The 20884-nt window shown below is 41.8% G+C and overlaps 1 protein-coding gene across 1 annotated transcript; it reads left to right on the forward strand.

Moving 5' to 3' along the window:
* The first annotated feature begins 837 nt into the window (after nt 1-837).
* Nucleotides 838-7022, forward strand: LOC146643017 (uncharacterized). Its single transcript, XM_085396882.1, has 3 exons — nt 838-867; nt 5372-5438; nt 5533-7022. Exons 1-3 carry the CDS (start codon nt 838-840, stop codon nt 7020-7022), a joined length of 1587 nt encoding a protein of 528 aa, XP_085253008.1.
* Nucleotides 7023-20884: the final 13862 nt, after the last annotated feature.

Here is a 20884-nt window from a genome sequence, read left to right on the forward strand (position 1 = left end):
ATTCTCAACAACATCAGCTTCCTTACAGTAGTTCTGGCTCTGTCGTCACATGTACTCAGATCATGTTTTTAACATTTCTTAAGTTCACATCCTCCAAATGAAGCAACAAACTGAAGTACCTGTGACGATTTGAAATGTTTAAGCAACCAAATGTTTAATCATATATTTATTCTTATTTATTATGGTTTTATTTATTTATTTATATCTATCAGAGAGAAGTTGTTAAATGTTTTCCTGATGTTTGTGTGTTCCAAACTTGTGTGATCAGAGGACTGATATTAAAAATATAGTGATGGCTACAATCTCAACACTGAGCTTATCATAAATAAAGTCTTTTTGCACTGATTAATAAGTGTCTCCTGACTTTTTAAAGATGAGAATAATTTCTCATAATAATCATTTCTCTACAATAGTCAGTGTTAATACTGAGTTATATTCAGCTTTGTTTATATTTCTGCAAATCACAATAGTTATTTCATCATGTTTCCTGTTGTAAATTAAAGACCCTGCAGTATTTGGAAGATGAGATGAGACGAGATGAGATGCCTTTATTAGTCCCATGAGTGGGAAATTTCAACCTTGAAGCAGAGTCGATTATGAGCTCCCGAAGCTCCTTCTGTGGGGCGAATGCCGCTGGATCCATAACCTGGCGGGTCAATACTGTCACGGCAAATGGGATGAGCCGTGTGGAGAAAAATAAAGGAGGATCCAATTGTAGGCACTCGTGGAGGTGCGAAGGACGTTTATTGTAAAAAATAAAACACAAGTGGAAAACGGCAAACGGAACTAAAGATAATCTGAACTGGGAAAACTAAACTACTAGACATGAACACGAACATGGAGGAGGTTGAGCAGAGGCATATGACGGTAGACAGCAGGGAGAACACGTGGATGAAACACGGTAGATTCACAGACAGACCAGCAACTACAACATAAGAAGACATGACTTAAATACACACAGAAGAACACAAGGAGATTACACACAGGTGGGGAACACAGCTGGAAGTAATTGACGAGATGAGACAAGGGAGGCGCTCACATAAAACACGGACCTTCACAATAAAACAGGAAACAGGAAATAACAACACAAAGACGCAGACTAGACACTGAACTAAACATGCAGAAAAATGAGGGCATCGAAACTGAACCTAAGAACTGACCCCTCAACCAGAATGACCTGAAACATAGAATTCTAATAATAATCAACAAAGCACAACAAGAGAATCAGAAAATAATCCATAATACAAAATCAAACCAAAACATCTCAAAATACTGTGTCAAAACTGACCCAGAACCATGACAATTAGTATCCACTCCAGCATCCATTCAGTCTTTATATATGGATTTAATAACGGCTGTTCTAGTGTGTGAGGTGTGTTCACAATGTCACACAGACAATACAAGGCTCAACATGACGACCTGTCCTGAAGATTAAAGTCACGTAAGGTAGAGTTCATTTGAAAAGTAAAATAAATTAAAGCTGCCAGCAGTGATGATGGGGAACTTGCACATCAGCGCACGTTGAAGTGTGCTGCAGTTGAAGTAGGCTGGTGGTCACTTCCTGTCCCGGGAAGACATCGTCTGATATGTCATGTAGTTGTGTGTCCTTTGAAATCCACAACAGAAATCTCACGTACATCGCCTGTTGCTTATTTAATGCTACCAGCAAAGAATCAAGACTTTTCATGAAAACTGAAAAGCTCTGAGCATTAACATCAAGAAGTCACCAAAGATCATGCTACTCCAATTCAGTCTCTAGCAGTTCATTAGAATACAAGGTTTGACTATAGTGAAAACACCACCAAAATTACACTTGACCCAAACATTGACTTGTTGTTGGGTTTACGGCAGCGAGGTCAAACTCATTTTACATCTCCAAACACACTCACCTCATTTTGAGTCTATGTGGGCCAGACCAGTGAAACTCTCCTTTCTGTTAGTGCACAGAAGTTTGACAACACATTTTATCCCTGAGATATCTTAAATAACAAATGAAACAACAACCAGCAGCGAGCAGCAGGGACAATATCCCCGCCTATCCTGGGTAACGCACCTGCCCCCAAGATCCTACGTGTATGTTGCTATGTCAAGAGATGTAATGGCTATAGCGTAATTAAAAAGGAGCAACAAATGGCCGCACAGCACAGCCAGCTAAGATAAAATCAGATAGAAAAGATAGATCTTTATTGTCACTGTTACAACAACAATGAAAGGCAGTTTGGCATCTCTCCATTAGCAGTATGTAGATTCTTTACATTAAAATTACTTTAGAATAAAAGATAAAAGACACACAGCTATATACATTTGTATACAAGTTATATATGCTGTAAGGTGCCATATAAAGGCACCCCCCCCCCCCCCCCCCCCCCCAAGACCCTGCCTGTGTGAATAATGTGTTGTCACAGGAAGCCTCGAGAGGAGAAGGCATGGGATGGCCAGGAGGTAGAGGACTACCCTCAGAAAGAGAGCGCTAGTAAGCACCCCTATTTCCTAAATCCTACCACAGGGAGAGTGGAGCACTCCCTGGCTACCTGTTGGACTTCCCAAGACTATACACACAGATCCCAGGCTGGTGTAAGTTTGAGATAAGTCACTGCAAACATCCACCCAAACTGTATCAACTGCACCCCATCCTCCCTCACCCCCTTGTGGCCCAACGGGCACTCAGGAGCCCCAGAGACAGACCGGACATCTCGATGTGGGTCAAGACGTGTTATTATTTGTGTTGTAGATGCCTCAGTTGAAGATCTAGGGACTTTTTCCAGTTCATAATGTACATACGTGTGTGTTGTGATATTAGTTTTGTTGTGTTGTTGCCTAACAGAATCTCCATTTTCCTACATCATGTTGTATCACAACATAGAAATGCATCATCACAGAACTGAAGGTCACACAGGACAGGTTTTCGTGTGACGTGTTGTCTCCTGTTTGACGGATATGTGGCATTCCTCAGTGAAGACTCAACCATCTCAAGTACATGCTGGGAAATGCTTTAAGCTGTTTTTGGACCTCAGTACAGAAACAATGAATGTTAATTCTCAACATCTGTTAACGCACAGGAGACTAAACTATGAGGTGTGGCTGCAAGTTTATGCAACTAGAAGCAGCTTCAATAACCACACCTCTTATGACTGATTGTGCGACAGAGAAAGGCCGGGATCAAACCTGCTCAGCTATATTTTATAAACTGCTGTGTGTGCTGCTGTTCATATGCATATCTCCAAAGAACTAAAAGAAAATCCATGTGTTGGAATAACTTCAGAATAAATTAATGAACAAATCTGCATCAATTAATTTCCAGAGTTGCACCAGATCAGCAAGATTCATAAAACAAGTTCAACAAAGCAGAAATATGTTGTGTATATATATATATATATATATATATATATATATATATATATATATATATATGTAAATCCCTGACCTGTGTTACAGTGTAAGACACTTACTGGGCATCTGTGGTACTATTATTTTAACTGTGTTGATAATATGTGGTTTATTGCAGCTGCACTTTCTTTACTCTTTATCATGCTGCTGTTACAGAAAAAAATAAACCCTCGTGCGATCAATGAAGGATGTGTATATCTAAAGTCTTTACAAATAAACTATTTACATAAAGTGACTGATTCACACTGGTGTTGTTTTAGGCTCAAAGAAATAAAAGTTTACACCTTTAAAGACTGTAAGCATCCTTTACTCTCACTTTTTGATACCTGTGTATATTTGAAGATTTGAAGGTGCAAAAGATGAACCCAGTCAGGTCTGAAAAGTGAACATAATGCTGAAATGCATTAAACCTGCATTTTTAATCATGGCCAGCGGTACTCGGTGGCTATATTCAATTTATTACAGCACAAGTGTGTAAGTGTCTTTTAGTCGGGTCTCACCTTGTGTCTCTGATAACTGAGGAATGACTTCCTGCATTAAGTGTTGCAAGAAGAAAATGAAAGCAAGCTCCCAACTCGCAAGAATGCCTTTAAAACTGACTTCTTATTTCCATTGATGAAAACTTCTTCATTTCAAGTAAATGAACCAGTAATATTTAGAATGTGTGTAAAAGAAAAGACAAAAAAGAGAGAAATCAGAGTTATTTTGATGTGGACGCTGACTGCCCACCGAGCACCACCAACCTGTAAATGTTGATTCTCCGTCTAAATCTAGTCAGCCAGTTGTGAGATTTAGTTAATCCAAAACTAATCACCGAATATTTGTTTTCTTCTGTCAGATTTTATTATCCAAAATGGTCATCTTTTATGGACCACATAGAGTCCTAATGTAGCCATAAAGATACAATCACATAAATGTAGTCATAGTCACACAGAGAAAATGTCGAAGCTCACGTCAAAACATGTCACAAATATGTGTGTGTGTGTGTGTGTGTGTCTGTGTGTGTGTAAGTGCTAAAATTAAAGTGATGACTGTTTCAGGAGGACAATAGGAGAGAGATGCAGGTAAATAAAAGGTTAGTGCACACACCTTAAACCATGACGATAACTACCATTACTCCACCTGCACATATTTGTCCTCAGGTTCATGTTGGCTGATTATAAAAAGAGGAGATGAAGTCAGAGAACATCACTTTCTTTCACTGCAGTGGACGACTTACAAGCAAAGAAATACTATGTAAGTAACCCTAATATTAAATATATATCTGACATCTACCTGTGAATTTAAGATGAATTGATAGATTTATTTCTGGAAATGATCTTTTGGCAACATATGGTGTAATTTAGGCAGCAATTTGTTGTGTTGGGTTGTGTTTATCTTAAAGTTCTGAAGTTTTTTTATGCTTCTGTTTTTGTTTTGTTTTTTGCTATTACCCTTGATAAATAATATATGACACATTCACACACACACACAGGTAGATAGATAGATAGATAGATAGATAGATAGATAGATAGATAGATAGATAGATAGATAGATAGATAGATAGATAGATAGATAGATAGATAGATAGATAGATAGATAGATAGATAGATAGATTTAATGGGTGAGTGATTATATGTCAATATTGGAGTTGATTAACACTATAAACATGAAGTGGTGACTTTTGCTCTGATTTACAGTCAGGAACAATGAGGTCATCATAGTCAGAGCCTTTCCTTCATGATTTCTTAATTTCTTCTTGTTGCTTTTGCTTCAAACTACATGTGTACAAGCACCTCGTTGAGAGATGTGGACTATCACAAAGACTGTACTATAGAAAAAAAATCTATATTTTAAATTATGTAATTGAATAGGAACTTTTTTATATTATGGGTTTTAGATCTCAAACTTCTTTTCAAGATAACTTTAGAAAGCTTAATTAAGGCAATTGTAGGAATAATGCTTTCTTTAAATCATAATAACCACAGTGAATTTTTATTTTCAGAGACAGGAGCAGAAAATCAGCATCACCATGATCGCCAAGATGTTTGTCATCGTTCTTCTTGTTGTTGGTAGGAAAAAAATTAATTTGTCAAAGAATTTCCTATTCATAAAGATGTGGTTAATGTGATAAAATATGAAAATGATGTAAGATTCTCTACACAGCCTGCTGCAACACAGCGACAACAACCACATCTGCAGCGACAACAACCACATCTGCGGCGACAACAACCACATCTGCACCAACAACAACCACAGCTGCAGCGACAACAACTACCGCTGCTCCAACAACAACCACAGCTGCACCGACAACAACTACAGCTGCTCCAACAACAACCACAGCTGCAGCGACAACAACTACAGCTGCTCCAACAACAACCACAGCTGCAGCGACAACAACTACAGCTGATCCAACAACAACTACAGCTGCGACAACAACAACCACAGTTGCACCGACAATGACTACAGCTGCTCCAACAACAACCACAGCTGCACCGACAACAACTACAGCTGCTCCAACAACAACCACAGCTGCACCGACAACAACTACAGCTGCTCCAACAACATCCACAGCTGCACCGACAACAACTACAGCTGTTCCAACAACAACCACATCTGCAGCGACAACAACCACAGCTGATCCAACAACAACCACATCTGCAGCGACAACAACTACAGCTGATCCAACAACAACCACAGCTGATCAAACAACAACCACAGTTGCAGCGACAACAACCACAACTGCAGCGACAACAACCACAGCTGCCCCAACAACAACCACAGTTGCAGCGACAACAACCACAGCTGCTCCAACAACAACCACATCTGCAGCGACAACAACTACAGCTGTTCCAACAACAACCACAGTTGCAGCGACAACAACTACAGCTGATCCAACAACAACCACAGCTGATCAAACAACAACCACAGTTGCAGCGACAACAACCACATCTGCAGAGACAACAACCACAGCTGCCCCAACAACAACCACAGCTGCCCCAACAACAACCACAGTTGCAGCGACAACAACCACAGCTGCTCCAACAACAACCACATCTGCAGCGACAACAACCACAGCTGATTCAACAACCACAACTGCCGCAACAACAACCACAGCTGATTCAACAACCACAACTGTTCGAACAACAACCACAGCTGATCCGACAACAACCACAGCTCTTACAACAACAACCACAGCTGCTCCAACAAGAATCACAACTGCAGCGACAATCACCACAGCTGCTCCAACAACAACCACAACTGCAGCGACAACAACTACAGCTGTTCCGACAACAACCAGATCTGCTCCGACAACAACCACAACTGCAGCGACAACAACCACAACTGTTCCGACAACAACCACAGCTCTTACAACAACAACCACAGCTGCTCTAACAAGAATCACAACTGCAGCGACAACAACCACAGCTGTTCCAACAACAATCACAACTGCAGCGACAACAACTACAGCTGTTCCGACAACAACCAGATCTGCTCCGACAACAACCACAACTGCAGCGACAACAACTACAGCTGCTTCAACAACCATAACTGCAGCGACAGCAACAACCAACTCCTCTGCTATTCTCAACAACATCAGCTTCCTTACAGTAGTTCTGGCTCTGTCGTCACATGTACTCAGATCATTTTTTTAACATTTCTTAAGTTCACATCCTCCAAATGAAGCAACAAACTGAAGTACCTGTGACGATTTGAAATGTTTAAGTAACCAAATGTTTAATCATATATTTATTCTTATTTATTATGGTTTTATTTATTTATTTATATCTATCAGAGAGAAGTTGTTAAATGTTTTCCTGATGTTTGTGTGTTCCAAACTTGTGTGATCAGAGGACTGATATTAAAAATATAGTGATGTCTACAATCTCAACACTGAGCTTATCATAAATAAAGTCTTTTTGCACTGATTAATAAGTGTCTCCTGACTTTTTAAAGATGAGAATAATTTCTCATAATAATCATTTCTCTACAATAGTCAGTGTTAATACTGAGTTATATTCAGCTTTGTTTATATTGCTGCAAATCACAATAGTTATTTCATCATGTTTCCATGTTCCCTGGGCACATCACTGTGAAAGAACAACTCTGCAGCAGAGACATTGAGCTGTTAGCCGTTAGCATGCGTCCGTACTACCTGCCCCGGGAATTCTCGCATGTTATCGCAATAACAGCGTATGTCCCCCCCTCGGCCAATGCGGATGCAGCCTGTGACACTCTCCACTCAGTGGTCAGCAGACTGCAAACACAATCTCTGAGAGCCCTTCTCATAATATCAGGGGACTTCAATCATGCCTCACTGGACTCCACACTGCCCACCTTCACCCAGTATGTGACCTGCCCAACCAGAGACAATAAAACACTGGACTTACTGTATGCCAATGCTGAAGAGGCATACAGTTCATCACCTCTCCCTCCCCTGGGCAGATCTGATCACAACCTGGTGCACCTTGTCCCTGTGTATGAGCCCTTAGTGCGCAGGGAGCCACCAGCCACCCGCACAGTGCAGAGATGGTCAGAGGAGAGCGAGGAGGCTCTTAAGGACTGTTTTGAGTCGACTGTGTGGGAGGTGATCTGTGACGACCACGGAGAGGACATCGACAGCCTTACTACATGCATTACTGACTATATTAATTTCTGTGTGGATAACACCGTACCTACCAGGACTGTACGGTGTTTCTCCAACAACAAACCTTGGATTACCCCAGAAATTAAAGCTGTCCTCAAGCAGAAGAGGAGGGCCTTCAAATCCAGAGACAAAGAGGAGTTGAAAAGGGTGCAGAGAGAGTTGAGGGGACTGATAAGGAATGGGAAGGAGAGCTACAGGCAGAAGATGGAGAACCAGCTTCAGCAAAACAACGTTGGTGAAGTCTGGAGAGGCCTCAGAACCATCTCAGGCCACAAACAGCAGAACTCTCTGCCTGGGAGGGATGTGAGATGGGCAAATGAACTGAATCATTTCTTCAACAGATTTGATTCAACCATGAGACAGTCTACAACATCGGCTGCAGACTCACCCACCCCCACTGCTGCTGTTCCACCTCAGACACTTCACACCTCCTCTGTTCACCCTGCTCACTCCTCCCCACCCCCAACTGCAGCATCCAATACACACTCAACACAAGGCTCCAGCCTGTCTCTCTCAACCACCCAGGTTAGGAGGGAACTGAGGAGGATTAATGGCAAGAAGGCAGCGGGTCCAGATGGCATCAGCTCGAGGGTCGTCAGGTCCTGCGCGGACCAACTGTGTGGGGTGATGGAGCACCTCTTCAACCTGAGCCTGAGGTTGGGAAGAGTCCCACAGCTCTGGAAAACCTCCTGTGTTGTACCAGTGCCAAAGACTTCACGCCCCAAGGACCTCAACAGCTACAGGCCGGTGGCTCTGACATCCCACCTGATGAAGACCCTGGAGCGGTTGGTCCTGGCTCAGCTTCGGCGCCTAACAAGCTCATCACTGGACCCACTTCAGTTTGCCTACCAGCCTGGCATTGGCGCGGATGATGCCGTCATTCACCTCCTACATCGTTCCCTCGCTTACCTGGAGACCGCTGGAAGCACTGTGAGAATCATGTTCTTTGATTTCTCCAGTGCCTTCAACACTATTCTTCCCTCGGTTCTGAAGGACAAGCTGGAGAACTCTGGAGTGGACCATCACCTCACTACCTGGATCCTGGACTACCTCACCGACCAACCACAGTATGTGAGGACTCAGGGCTGTGTGTCGGACAGGGTCGTCTGCAGTACGGGGGCCCCACAGGGAACGGTTCTGGCTCCGTTCCTCTTCACCATCTACACTGCAGACTTCTCCCACAACTCCACCCAGTGCTTCCTGCAGAAGTTCTCTGATGACTCTGCAATAGTCGGCCTCATCACTGATGGGGACGACAAGGAGTACAGAGGACTGACTCAAGACTTTGTGGACTGGTGCCAGCTGAACTACCTCCAGATCAACGCCAGTAAAACCAAGGAGCTGGTGGTAGACTTCCGCAGGCACAAGCATTCTCCACTGCAACCACTGAACATCCAGGGTATGGACATTGAGGCTGTGGACAGCTACAGGTACCTTGGTGTTCATCTGAACAATAGACTGGACTGGACTCATAACTCAGACGCCCTCTACAGGAAAGGGCAGAGCAGGCTGTACCTGCTGCGGAGACTCAGGTCGTTTGGGGTGGAGGGCCCACTCCTGAAGACCTTCTATGACTCTGTGGTGGCTTCTGCTATCTTTTATGGTGTGGTCTGCTGGGGCGGCAGCATCTCTGCTGGGGACAGGAAGAGACTGAACAGGGTGATCCGAAGGGCCAGCTCTGTTCTAGGATGCCCTCTGGACCCAGTGGAGGTGGTGAGTGACAGGAGAACGGTGGCTAAGCTGTCATCCCTGATGGACAACATCTCCCACCCCATGCAGCAGACTGTGACAGCACTGAGCAGCTCCTTCAGTGGGAGACTGCGGCACCCACGGTGTGGGACGGAGAGATTTCGCAGGTCTTTCCTCCCCACTGCTGTCAGACTCCACAACAAAGACTTTAACTGAACAAACACACACATCCACACATGTGCAATAACACTAAGTGCAATAATCTTTTCTGGCATCGTTGTATTTTTACTCAGTTGTATATAGCATTCGTATTCTATTTTTATCTTATTGTATATTTTTATTCTATTTTATTCTACTGTATATAGTATATTATTTTATTCTATTCTGTACAGCTGTGTACTGTATTTATTCTTATTGTATTCTAATTTTTGCGTCATAACTTTTGCACTGTCCACTTCCTGCTGTGACAAAACAAATTTCCCACGTGTGGGACTAATAAAGGTTATCTTATCTTATCTTATCTTATCTTAAATTAAAGACCCTGCAGTATTTGGAAGATGAGATGAGACGAGATGAGATGCCTTTATTAGTCCCACGAGTGGGAAATTTCATGTTAAGGCTGCCGACCAATTGCACGTAATGGCGGCGCCATCATACCCTCTGACCATACATACATTGCACGAAAACATCACATGGGGAAGACAGGTCAGAGAGGTATAACAATGGAAAATGCACAACATGAGGAAAGCTAAGGAGATAAAAATAACTCCCCCCAGAAAAAGACAAAACAGGTAAACACAAACTGTGGGAGAAAATTGAGTGACATGCTGCAGTGGTATATAAACACACAGAGACAAAAAAGAGTAGATAAGGATAAAAATGAGTGATTCTGATAATCCAGAGTATATGACTGTGGTTTTATGGGGTCTGATATCTCCTTGTAATGTAAACAATCAACTCAAATATCCAATTTGATTATTAAACTTGACAGTGGTAATCTAACACAACTAACAGTTGACACTCACATACAGCTGCTTTTACAACCACAGAGGTGCAGAAGAATGTGATGTAAGCAGAAACTTTGTGTTGATTTTGTCTCTGTCTTTCTTTGTGTTTGCACAAGATTTACTGCACTGTCCCTCAGCCCAAAACAGTGTTTCACACATTACATTACACACTGAGAATAAGGGCTCAGTGGAAGGCGTCTCACTCCCACTGCGCCACATATGGACATTTGGTCAGGACCTGTTGTCATCACACTTTAATGCAACAGGTAACTGACACAACTTTTCCCCTTAAATAAATGAGACCTCAAAGAAGACCAATACGAATCTTACTGCAGGTACGAGAATTCTAATTAGAGGACTGAACCTGTTCACAGTCACAGCGGTAAAATGTAGCAGGTCACTTCTGAAAAATGTCACAGAGCATGTGTGAAACAGCACTGCAACAGTCAGTGTTGTTGGCTGTTTCAGGAGGACAAAAGCAGAGAGACACTTGCATTCAAGCTGTGTCTGCACACACCTTTAACCAGGACGATATCTACCATTACTCCACCTGCACATTATTATCTGGATGCTGATGTTATCACATGTCGCTGGCTCATAAAACATCACAGTTTCTCTCTGCAGCTGAAACTACCAGTCAGCCATGACACTTTTACCACACAACCTTGAAGTGAAATCTGCATTCAGGTAGCCTAATGTAGGCAGACTGGAAAGAACAAGAAAGCATTACTCTGATTTAAAACTTCAGCACCACGTAGTCTGTGAGTGGTGGAGCCAGAACTCTGTCAGACGGACTCAAAACTCCACAACACATTTCATGTTCACATGTTGAACCCATTGTGAATTGGACCTTGGTAACATTCAGCTTATCATTTTACTCTAATAATTAACTGTCCAAAACCCCAGATAGGTGATAGTTTAAGATTTTGTTACAATTGTGCCTGTGCTTTGAGACAACACCTGTTTAGCCATACTGCCATACCACAATCATTTTTATTCAGCAGCGAGCAGTGTCTATCAGCCATGCATCCATTTCATTTATCAGTCCACTTCCATTAGCTCATCATTTCTGTCGGCAGCAAATGATTTTAAACATTTGTTCAATTTTGGACCTTTTTGAGTGGTCTGTATTTGAGTTTTACACTACTGCGAAAGAAAGCATATAGAAAACTTTAATGTTTAACTTTCATCATCGATTGAGCCAATATGACAAATTGTACGAGAAAAGCAAAAATACAGTCAAATCCAAATATAGCAAAATGCTGGAGTTTCCAAATATCCTCTAATTATAATTCAGAAAATAACTTTCACTAGTGTTTCTTCCCATCAAAAAGAATCCGGATCTGTAATTTCGGACCGATATATTTGGTGATAGCAATATGAAAAAATCACACCGTCTTGTAAATCTAACATGTGAGCACACACACCAATAAAAGCTTCACAATGGAAAACACAATTGTGTCAGTTCATAAATATGTTTATAGTAATATTTCAAAATATTGCAAAAACGACTTTATTTGAACTATTTATTTTGTGTTTGAAGAATTTTACAGTGGTACTCCAGAATTTCTTTTCTTGTTTATGACTGACTTTCTTCACCAGTTTGATAGGTAAGCTTCAGTCAACATAAGTTACTTTTACAGGAAATGTTTTGCAGGAAGTCTTTGCTAAATATTGCACAGAGGTGATTCATGTGTGCAGCAGCTGCTGGCGTCAGTGATCAGAACCAGGAGCTTTTTTTAATCTCCTGGTAAATACCAACAAGCTGACTGACAGCACAGTCTATTACAGTTTATTGCATGTCTGATGATGCATTTAAGCAGCAACACACCCAATGCACAGAAATGTTCTTCACTTTTGTGAGTGAGTTTAAACCTTCCAGGAAGATGTTGTTGGAAATTTAAAAGCACAATAATTTATTCAAGAATGAACCTAAACTGGCATTAAATACACACAGTCTTTGGCCATAAACTATAGTCGGCATGCATCCAGGACAGTATTGAAGTTCCACCCTTCTTTCTTCTAGCTCTCATAAAATACATAAATATTTATTAATGTTTAATGAAGATGTTTTATGTTCAGGTGACTCATTTGTTAAGTAAAAGCACAATGATGATTAGTATCCACTCCAGCCTCCATTCAGTCGTTATATATGGATTTAATAAAGGCTGTTCTAGTTTGTGAGGCGTGTCGTCAATGTCACACAGAAACAACAAGCCTCAACATGACATCCTGACATAAAAAGAAAAGTCATGTACCATATACCATATATACACATATATAAATACAGAGTATTATTAAATCTCGTTCTTTTAATTCTTCTGGTGGCCAAGAAAGACTCAAAGTGGTCAAACTCAAAAAATGATCTTTATTTTACATTCCCGGGAACGGAGACCTGAACACACGAACACACAAGCTCAGGTCTGAAGCACAAACAGGAAGCCTAGTTATTTATATACTTCCTCTAGACGTCACACACACTTTGAGTTTCGATCAAAGACTCTGCTTAGTTTCACTTTCTGGCTGCAGCTCCTATTTTCTCTGCAAAAGCACGCAGTTTCCTGTTAGTACTTTTGGCACAGACTGTACTCAGAGTTGGGCCTCTCTTATACATATAATCAGCAAATAAGCATTCAGATTGTATATTTAAATCCCAACAGTTTCCCCTTTCGTGTTTCCCAAGAAACCAGAAACATAATTCCTAATTTCTCCCATTAAGTTTACTTTCATGTGAGAATAATAGCTAAAATATAACAAAAGAAATCATATCAAAAATGAAACCTTTCAATTGCCCAACCCTTTCAATGTTCCCTTATTACTATGGCGTAGTTACTTGTATCCACAACAAATAAATCAAACAAATAAATCACGCCCTTATACAGCACCTCGCGTTTACGCTGGGCTGTGAGCTATCGTTGCTTCTCTTCCTACCATCCGCTTTTGACCCCAGAGTCACAATTTAACCGCACTTCTGACTTCCCTCAATGCTCACTATAAAATCCAATCATGTATAATTAACTTTATCCTATTAAAAGGCCTCTATAGAGTTAAAATGTAAAATTTACTCCTGGTTTTCACCCCCTCTAGGGGTAACATATATCCGGTCTTAACACTATTCTTGGGCAATTTACATAACATAGAAATCCTGCAAACTATTCCTAAAGTCCCTCTCATTACTCTTCATTACTTTTACGCGCACATTCAACCTGTGTCTAACAAGCTTTTAGTCTCTTAAACAACACATTTGCTGGTACTGTGGTTCTCTGTGCTGTGCTTCTTTTCGGGGTCCCCCTTCCTCTGGTTGGTTCCTGGATTCTCGCCATGGTTTTGCTCTGGTTCTGGAATCTCCTGTAAAGAATAAACAAACACTTTCCCTGCTACGCCTCCATAACCTATTATGTTCATCAATTGTTCTCTTAATTCTTCAAACTTGGTTCAACCTATCATGTTCGGGACTCTCTAATCAAAAGGATCAGCCTCATTATGTGTATAAGCATGTTGGCATTCATCCATCGGCACTCAGGGTCCTCCCTACAATATATCAGTTCAGTCAGTCACGCTGAACGACGTTTTTGACCTTCACTTTACCGAGTGACAACTCCTATGAGCACGATTGCAATGTGTGTATAAAAAATCATTTATACATAAATAATCTTCAATGTTATTCATTTGGTTAAGCGACACTTTTGACACAATTTTAAGAAGCTCTCTTCTTCTCTTATCTGATCATAAACATCCTGTACAAAAATAAAAAAAAAATGTTATTTTGCAGGCGCACATTCAGTTGCAAGCTCACCCACATTTTTCTGTCTCAGTCTTCATATCCTTCCTGTTGACCTATTCAGAGCAGGCCTATTTCCACACCTTCTGCATTACTTCTTGCTAAGCAAAGACAAAGCAAACTGTTTTTCATCTTTACCCCAGAAACTAATCTATGTCATGTCTGTGACTGTAAGTGTGCATGATAACCGCTTATTCTAGAAATCAAAAAGAAATCAAACATTTTTACTCCAAAAATCTTCCTTTCTACAAAGCATATGTTTTATTCAAGCTGTCCCACAGTTTCCCTTTAAGATTGGTATTCAACTTATTATGAACAGGATTCAGTTCATTTTAATCCTTTAGCTTAAAAATGAAAATAACAATTTCTGCCTCTTTCATGGTCCGGGTGTGTGCCAGTGTGTCTCCCTCCGAGCCGGCGTCTCCACCCCGGGGAGGGGCCTCAGTGTTTTTGCTGATCGCTTATACCTGTGGGTAATTTAGCCGGGGACTCATAAGGCCAGCGTACTCAATCTCTCTTCGCCAGATTCTCTGCTAACATCAGTCAGTGCAGGCCACCACCATCATTCCCTATGTATTTTGTGAATCACCTTGCCTCACTGTATGTTTGTCTTTTGTGCGCCTCTCTCTTAGCTACACCCAACTGTCAACCCCTGTCGAAGAGCACCTACTTGGATGCTGGACCATCTGGCAGTCCCACAGGCTACACCCGAATTACCTACCTGCCTCTCTGCCTCCACGCCAGGAGTTTTTTGGATTTCACACCCGGACTACTCACCCCTCTACGTCATCTCCGACCTCCTTTGGCAAGTACGCAGTACGAAGGAGGATTCTGAATCAGCAACATATTCATATGTCTCCTTATCCGTATCTGAACATCTGCACTCTGTTACAGTGACCCCGACCTTTTCCTGGATCAAATGTGACTTGCTTTCCAGTCCAATCCCTGGAATAGCTGTCCTCTCTGACCCGGACCAGATCATTACTTAGTTTCAGTGGTGGAACGTCGTACTTGTCTACTCTCACCTTTTGTTTATGAATATTTGTGGAAACATTAAACTTTATTCTTAAAATCTACTTACGAGCTGTTCGGCGTCCTGCGTTTGAGTCCTGTCACTCGTCCAAAACGGTCTCGGCCGTAACAGCCTCAGTTTTACCGTATCTAAATTATCAAAACACCCCAAAAGTCATAAAATGATTATAAAGCCCCTTATTTCAAATTAAATCCAAAATAATCTAAAAAACCCTCAGCAATTCTCCTCTCTGAGTACCCGTCCTCTGGACCTCCAAACCTGTGTTCAGAAATAAAATCAGTTCAATCATCATGTTAAATCTTTTAAACTCCTGACTCCATTCAGAGCTGCCTAGAAACAAAACCTTCATTTTAAAACTCAATTTCCCCCCTTGTAATGCAATCTGTGTTATAACAAAACTTAAGACACAACAGTTATCAGTCATGTTCTTCATACACAATTTCCCTATTTTGATTTCATTTTGCTCCTCTTAATGTAATGGTACATTTTGATTTTACTTTATCAGGGATAAATAGAATAAATAGGAATAAGAACACAAGGGAATGGCACATTTCACGTATTGAAGTCTATTGTACTGTTGGATATTAACAAAGTATTGCACAGTGAAAAGGCACTACAGCTTAGTCGTGTGGCATTCTTCAGTGAAGACTCAACCACCTCGAGTCTACCGTGAGGAAAATGCTTAAGCTGCTAATTCCAAGCAGCTGTTAATGCGTAGACTAAACTCTGAGGTGTGGCTGAAAGTTTATGTAACTAGAAGCAGCTTCAGTGTCACGCTTCAGTAACCGCTCCTCATATTACTGAAGATTTGGAGACCGGCCAGATTAAACCTGCTCAGCTAGTTTTTCTGAAATGCTGTTTTTACTGCTGTTCCATATGTTAGAATAACTTCAAACTTCAGTGCAAGGTACAGCATCATATACATATATAAGATGCTGTACCTGCAATTAAAAAAATGTAATCTAAACTGGTGGATAAGTTGGTAACAGAAAAAAAAAGATTACATTACTGAAGAACTCAAAGACAAAAGATCCTCTTTTGGCAGTTGCCACTCAAATTATAAGTGAAGCTATTTAGAGGGCGTAATTCTCTTTGTCCTTAAAAATGTAGTTGTTCCTCCAGTATATAAAGCTGGAAACAAACATTTAGTGATTTTACCTGGGCTTTTCTGAGGTTATTGAAAAAGTAAAGCAAGCAGCTGAAAGAACATACAGAAAGACAAACCCTGTCTGGATTTAGAGCATTCGACCAAAACTGCATGTTGTTACTTTATCCCTCCTTTATCAAAGTTGGGACTTTGATAAAGGAGGGATCGTGGGTGCAGTAGTTTTGGTCTTGTGTAAAGCAGTTGACTCTGTAAATCAGTTCAGTAATTGGATCTTAATTAGCTGATCGCATTCATTGTGTCCAAATGAACACGTCTGTACAGTTAGAGTGCTGGAAGGACCAATTTTAGGACCTCAGTTATTTAGCTTGTGCTTCCATTGCTGTGTGAGAACGCTGAAATTCTCTCCTGAAAAAGGAGTTGAGAACAGAAATTATAAAAAGAAATTACAATTATTTAGACAATCTAAGCCTGTTACTTCTTATAAAACTTATTTTTATGTTTTAAAAACTTGTCCAGCTAGTGCACAGAAAATAACCTGAAGCTGAATGTCCTTAAAACCAAAGAACTCATAATGGACTTCAGGAGGCACAGACAGGTCCACTCCACTCTTGGACCCACAACACCATCAGCCTGGTAACGAAGGCCCAGCAGCAGCTGCACTTCCTCCGTGTCCTGAGGAAGAATAACCTGGACCAGAAGCTGCTGCTAGCCTTTACCGCTCCTCAGTGGAGAGCATACTCTCCTTCTGCCTGGTGTTTGGTGTTCAGGAACCACGACTGAGAACAGGAAGGCTGCACAGAGGGTCATTAACCAAAAGTATCACCTGGACACACCTGGAGGCATTCGCCAGATCCTCCTGTATCAGGTAAACCAGGGCTATCACAGGTGAGCCTGCCGACTACCCGTTTGACCCGCTGCCTTCTGGTTAGTCAGGCAGGCCCCAAACCTCCAGACTCACTAACAGCTTCTTCCTCTGGGCCATTCAGACTGTCAACAAACACTACTGCCATCCCTGCCCACGACCTCACTAATCTGATCCATGGTCTGAGTGACCCTCATCATTCAGGACACTCACATGCAGATCAAGTCTTTTGCACTACTTCAAAGCACTTTTTCTTTTAATGTGTAATTCTGTATATATTCCTCTTGACTATTTCTTCTGTTTGCTCTTTATTCCTGATGTCTGTACTATTTATATTTTTTTCCTCCTGCACCCCATTCATGCTGTAAATGTACAGTGACAGTAAAGGAGTATTCTATTCTATTCTATTCTATTCTATTCTATTCTATTCTATTCTAATAACACCAGAAGAATAACCTGAGGTATGTTTGAGTGAATTATGTATTACTCACTGTGCACTATCTGCTGTGTAGAACACTCTGCCTAGACAGTGAGCTTAGACACAAGCTGTAAACAAATATGAATAATGGGCATCCATAGAAAGGGTATCCATGCAATCAACGCCAGTCTCACAAGTGTGCACTGCCAAATGTGCCAAACATCTATGTAACACCCGGTTTTTGAGTTTATTATATTATTTACAGTTTCTAGTCTTTGGGTTTTTGTTACAGTCATGTCTTATGGTTTGTCTCTGTGTAATCCTTAGTTGCTATATCCCCGTGTCCAGTCAGTGTCTCTGTCTGCCCTGGTCCCACGTCTCTGTTGTAGTGCCTGCATGTGAGTCTGTGTCTTTGTTCAGTCTGTGTTATGTGTTTCCTGTTTTACTTTGAAGGTCTCTGTCTTATCTCAGTGTGTTCAGTTTACGCTTCCTTGTCTCGTCAGTTCTGATTTGCCCCAGCTGTGTTTCCCTCCTGTTGTCCATTCCCTGATTGCTCCATCTATGTATTTAAGCCCAGTGTTTCAGTTTGTCATGGTTGTGATCTACTCTTATCTACCCTTGCTTATGCTGTGTGCTTTGATTTTTCCCCTGCCTGCGTTAATGTTTGTACTTTGGAGGTTTGTTACTTTGAGTTCAGCATTAAAGCTGTTTTTTGAGTTCACGTCTGTCTCCGGAGTCTGCACTCTGGGTCCTTTTCCTGCCTGCACACAGCTGTCACATAACACATCCACTATGTAAGTCTATGTGCTGCAGTCATTGCCGAGGGCTTGTTTATTACCGGCCACCATAACACCGTGTCTTTGTGTGACACAGAAAAGGTGAACGATGGTCTCTACATGCATAGTTCCCACCATGAAGCATGGAGGAGGTGTGATAGTGTGGGGAGGCTTTGTGGTGACACTATCAAGGATTTATTCAAAATTGACGGCACACTGAACCAGCATGGCTACCACAGCATCCTGCAGCCACATGCCATCCTGTCATTTATTTTTCTTTTTTTCTTTTTTTTTTGCCCGTTTGGATCTTTAGCCGTCAGAATTGTTGTCTGAAGGCAGAAAGATGCCAAACAGATTTACTTCACCAAGTGGATCATCATGGCCTTGCCATATTGGTCCATTTGATTGACCTTTATTATTATTATGTATTTATTTTATTTTCGTTTTTTAAAGACGGGACAGACATGACTGGGGGATAGGACAGGGAGAAAGAATGAAAGAAAGAGAGGGAAAAGAATGAAAGAAAGAGAGGGAGAGAAAGAAAAAGAGAGGAGGGGAGAAGAGACGGTGAGAAAGGGGGGAAGAAAGAAAGAAAAACACCTGGATCACCTGTGTGGAGAAAAAAAACCAGAAGAGAAAACAAACAACAAAGAGCAACATAATAAAAACAACACCATCACAATAAACTAGCTAACAGTAGATAACAGTAGATAACAGTAGATACTAAATATTACATGTTATTGTTTTTTTGTTTTATTTTTTAAATTTCACCTGTTGAGAAAGAAAAAAGAAAACAAGCAGAAGAAAACGAGAGCAACATAATAAACAACATCACAATGATATATGGGAATATGACAGTGTAACGGTGGACCCAAGAAATACCAGCCGGAGCGACTTTGACAATGCAGAACTTTTTATTAAACTCGGGGTTGTACGTGGACACATATGCTCCCGCGCTCTCTTTCTCTGCTGTCACCCCCGTCTCCGTCTGTCACTGCCAACATATAAAGAGACACAATCACTGTCAGATCCCAGCACACCTGTTCACCCCGCCCCTGCGCCGCCCCGGGAGCTCACTGCGTCACTCCTCCTCTGCAGCTGGCCAAGGACCACACCCACGCCACAGACAGTAAATACTAAATATTAAACATTATTGTGCAGCACATAAGATCAACAGAACACAGTGTGCTTTGAGGTAGGAGCCAAAAAGGGTGTAGTTTGTGGGTGTGATCACCCGTGTGTACACCTGTGAGCATGGACGCGCTTGTTGTTTTTAAAAGGTTCCTTCATGTAATGATCTGCTAGAGGGTGTGGGGGGGGCCACAGCCCCGTCCTCCAGGGCATGAAGCAGGTATGGAGGAGATCAAAACTCCAGACATCCAGAGGCCCCCAGAACACAAGAGACCAAGGAAGACCAACAGAGGGGCAGCCGCGCCACTGTCCCAGAAAGAGCTGAGGAGAGTCCCAGATGAGGGCTCACTCAGCAGCCACGGAGCAGAAGCCAGGGGGAGTTGCAGTGACGCGCCCGTGAGCTCCGCCGGCTGCCAGCCGTGCCAGAGTGGCAGGGAAACCTAATAGACCAATCCCACCTGCTCCGCTACATCCTATTCCAGTAATAGGTGAGCCGTTTGAAAAAGTAATATTGGATTGTGTTGGTCCCCTGCCAAAAACTAAATCCGGACACCAATACATACTTACAATAATGTGTTCAGCAACAAGGTTCCCAGAGGCAATTCCACTACACACACTGAAAGCAAAAACGATAATAAAAGCACTAATTAAGTTTTGCTCTACTTTCGGGCTTCCAAAGGTTATTCAAACAGACCGAGGAACAAATTTTACTTCAAAAGTGTTTGTGCAGGTTGTGGATGAGTTGCAGATAAAACATGTAAAATCCAGTCCATATCACCCAGAAAGTCAGGGTGCTCTGGAGAAATTCCATTAAACCCTCAAAGCTATGCTGCGCAAGTTCTGTGCGGAGTCTGGTAGAGAATGGGATGAGGGTCTGCCGTTATTGTTGTTTGCCGTCAGGGAGGCCACTCAGGAATTCTTGGGATTCAGTCCTACGGATCTGGTGTTTGGACATGTGGTCCGTGGTCCTCTCCAGCTTCTGAAGGAGTGGTTGTCAGAAACGTCTGAAACTCAACATAATGTCCTTGATTATGTTAGTGGACTTCAGGAAAAACTCCACCTTGC

This window comes from Rhamphochromis longiceps, linkage group LG22, assembly GCF_057381845.1.
Source record: "Rhamphochromis longiceps isolate RC_006_pf linkage group LG22, R_longiceps_female_GT1.1, whole genome shotgun sequence".
NCBI classification, from domain to species: Eukaryota; Metazoa; Chordata; class Actinopteri; order Cichliformes; family Cichlidae; genus Rhamphochromis; species Rhamphochromis longiceps.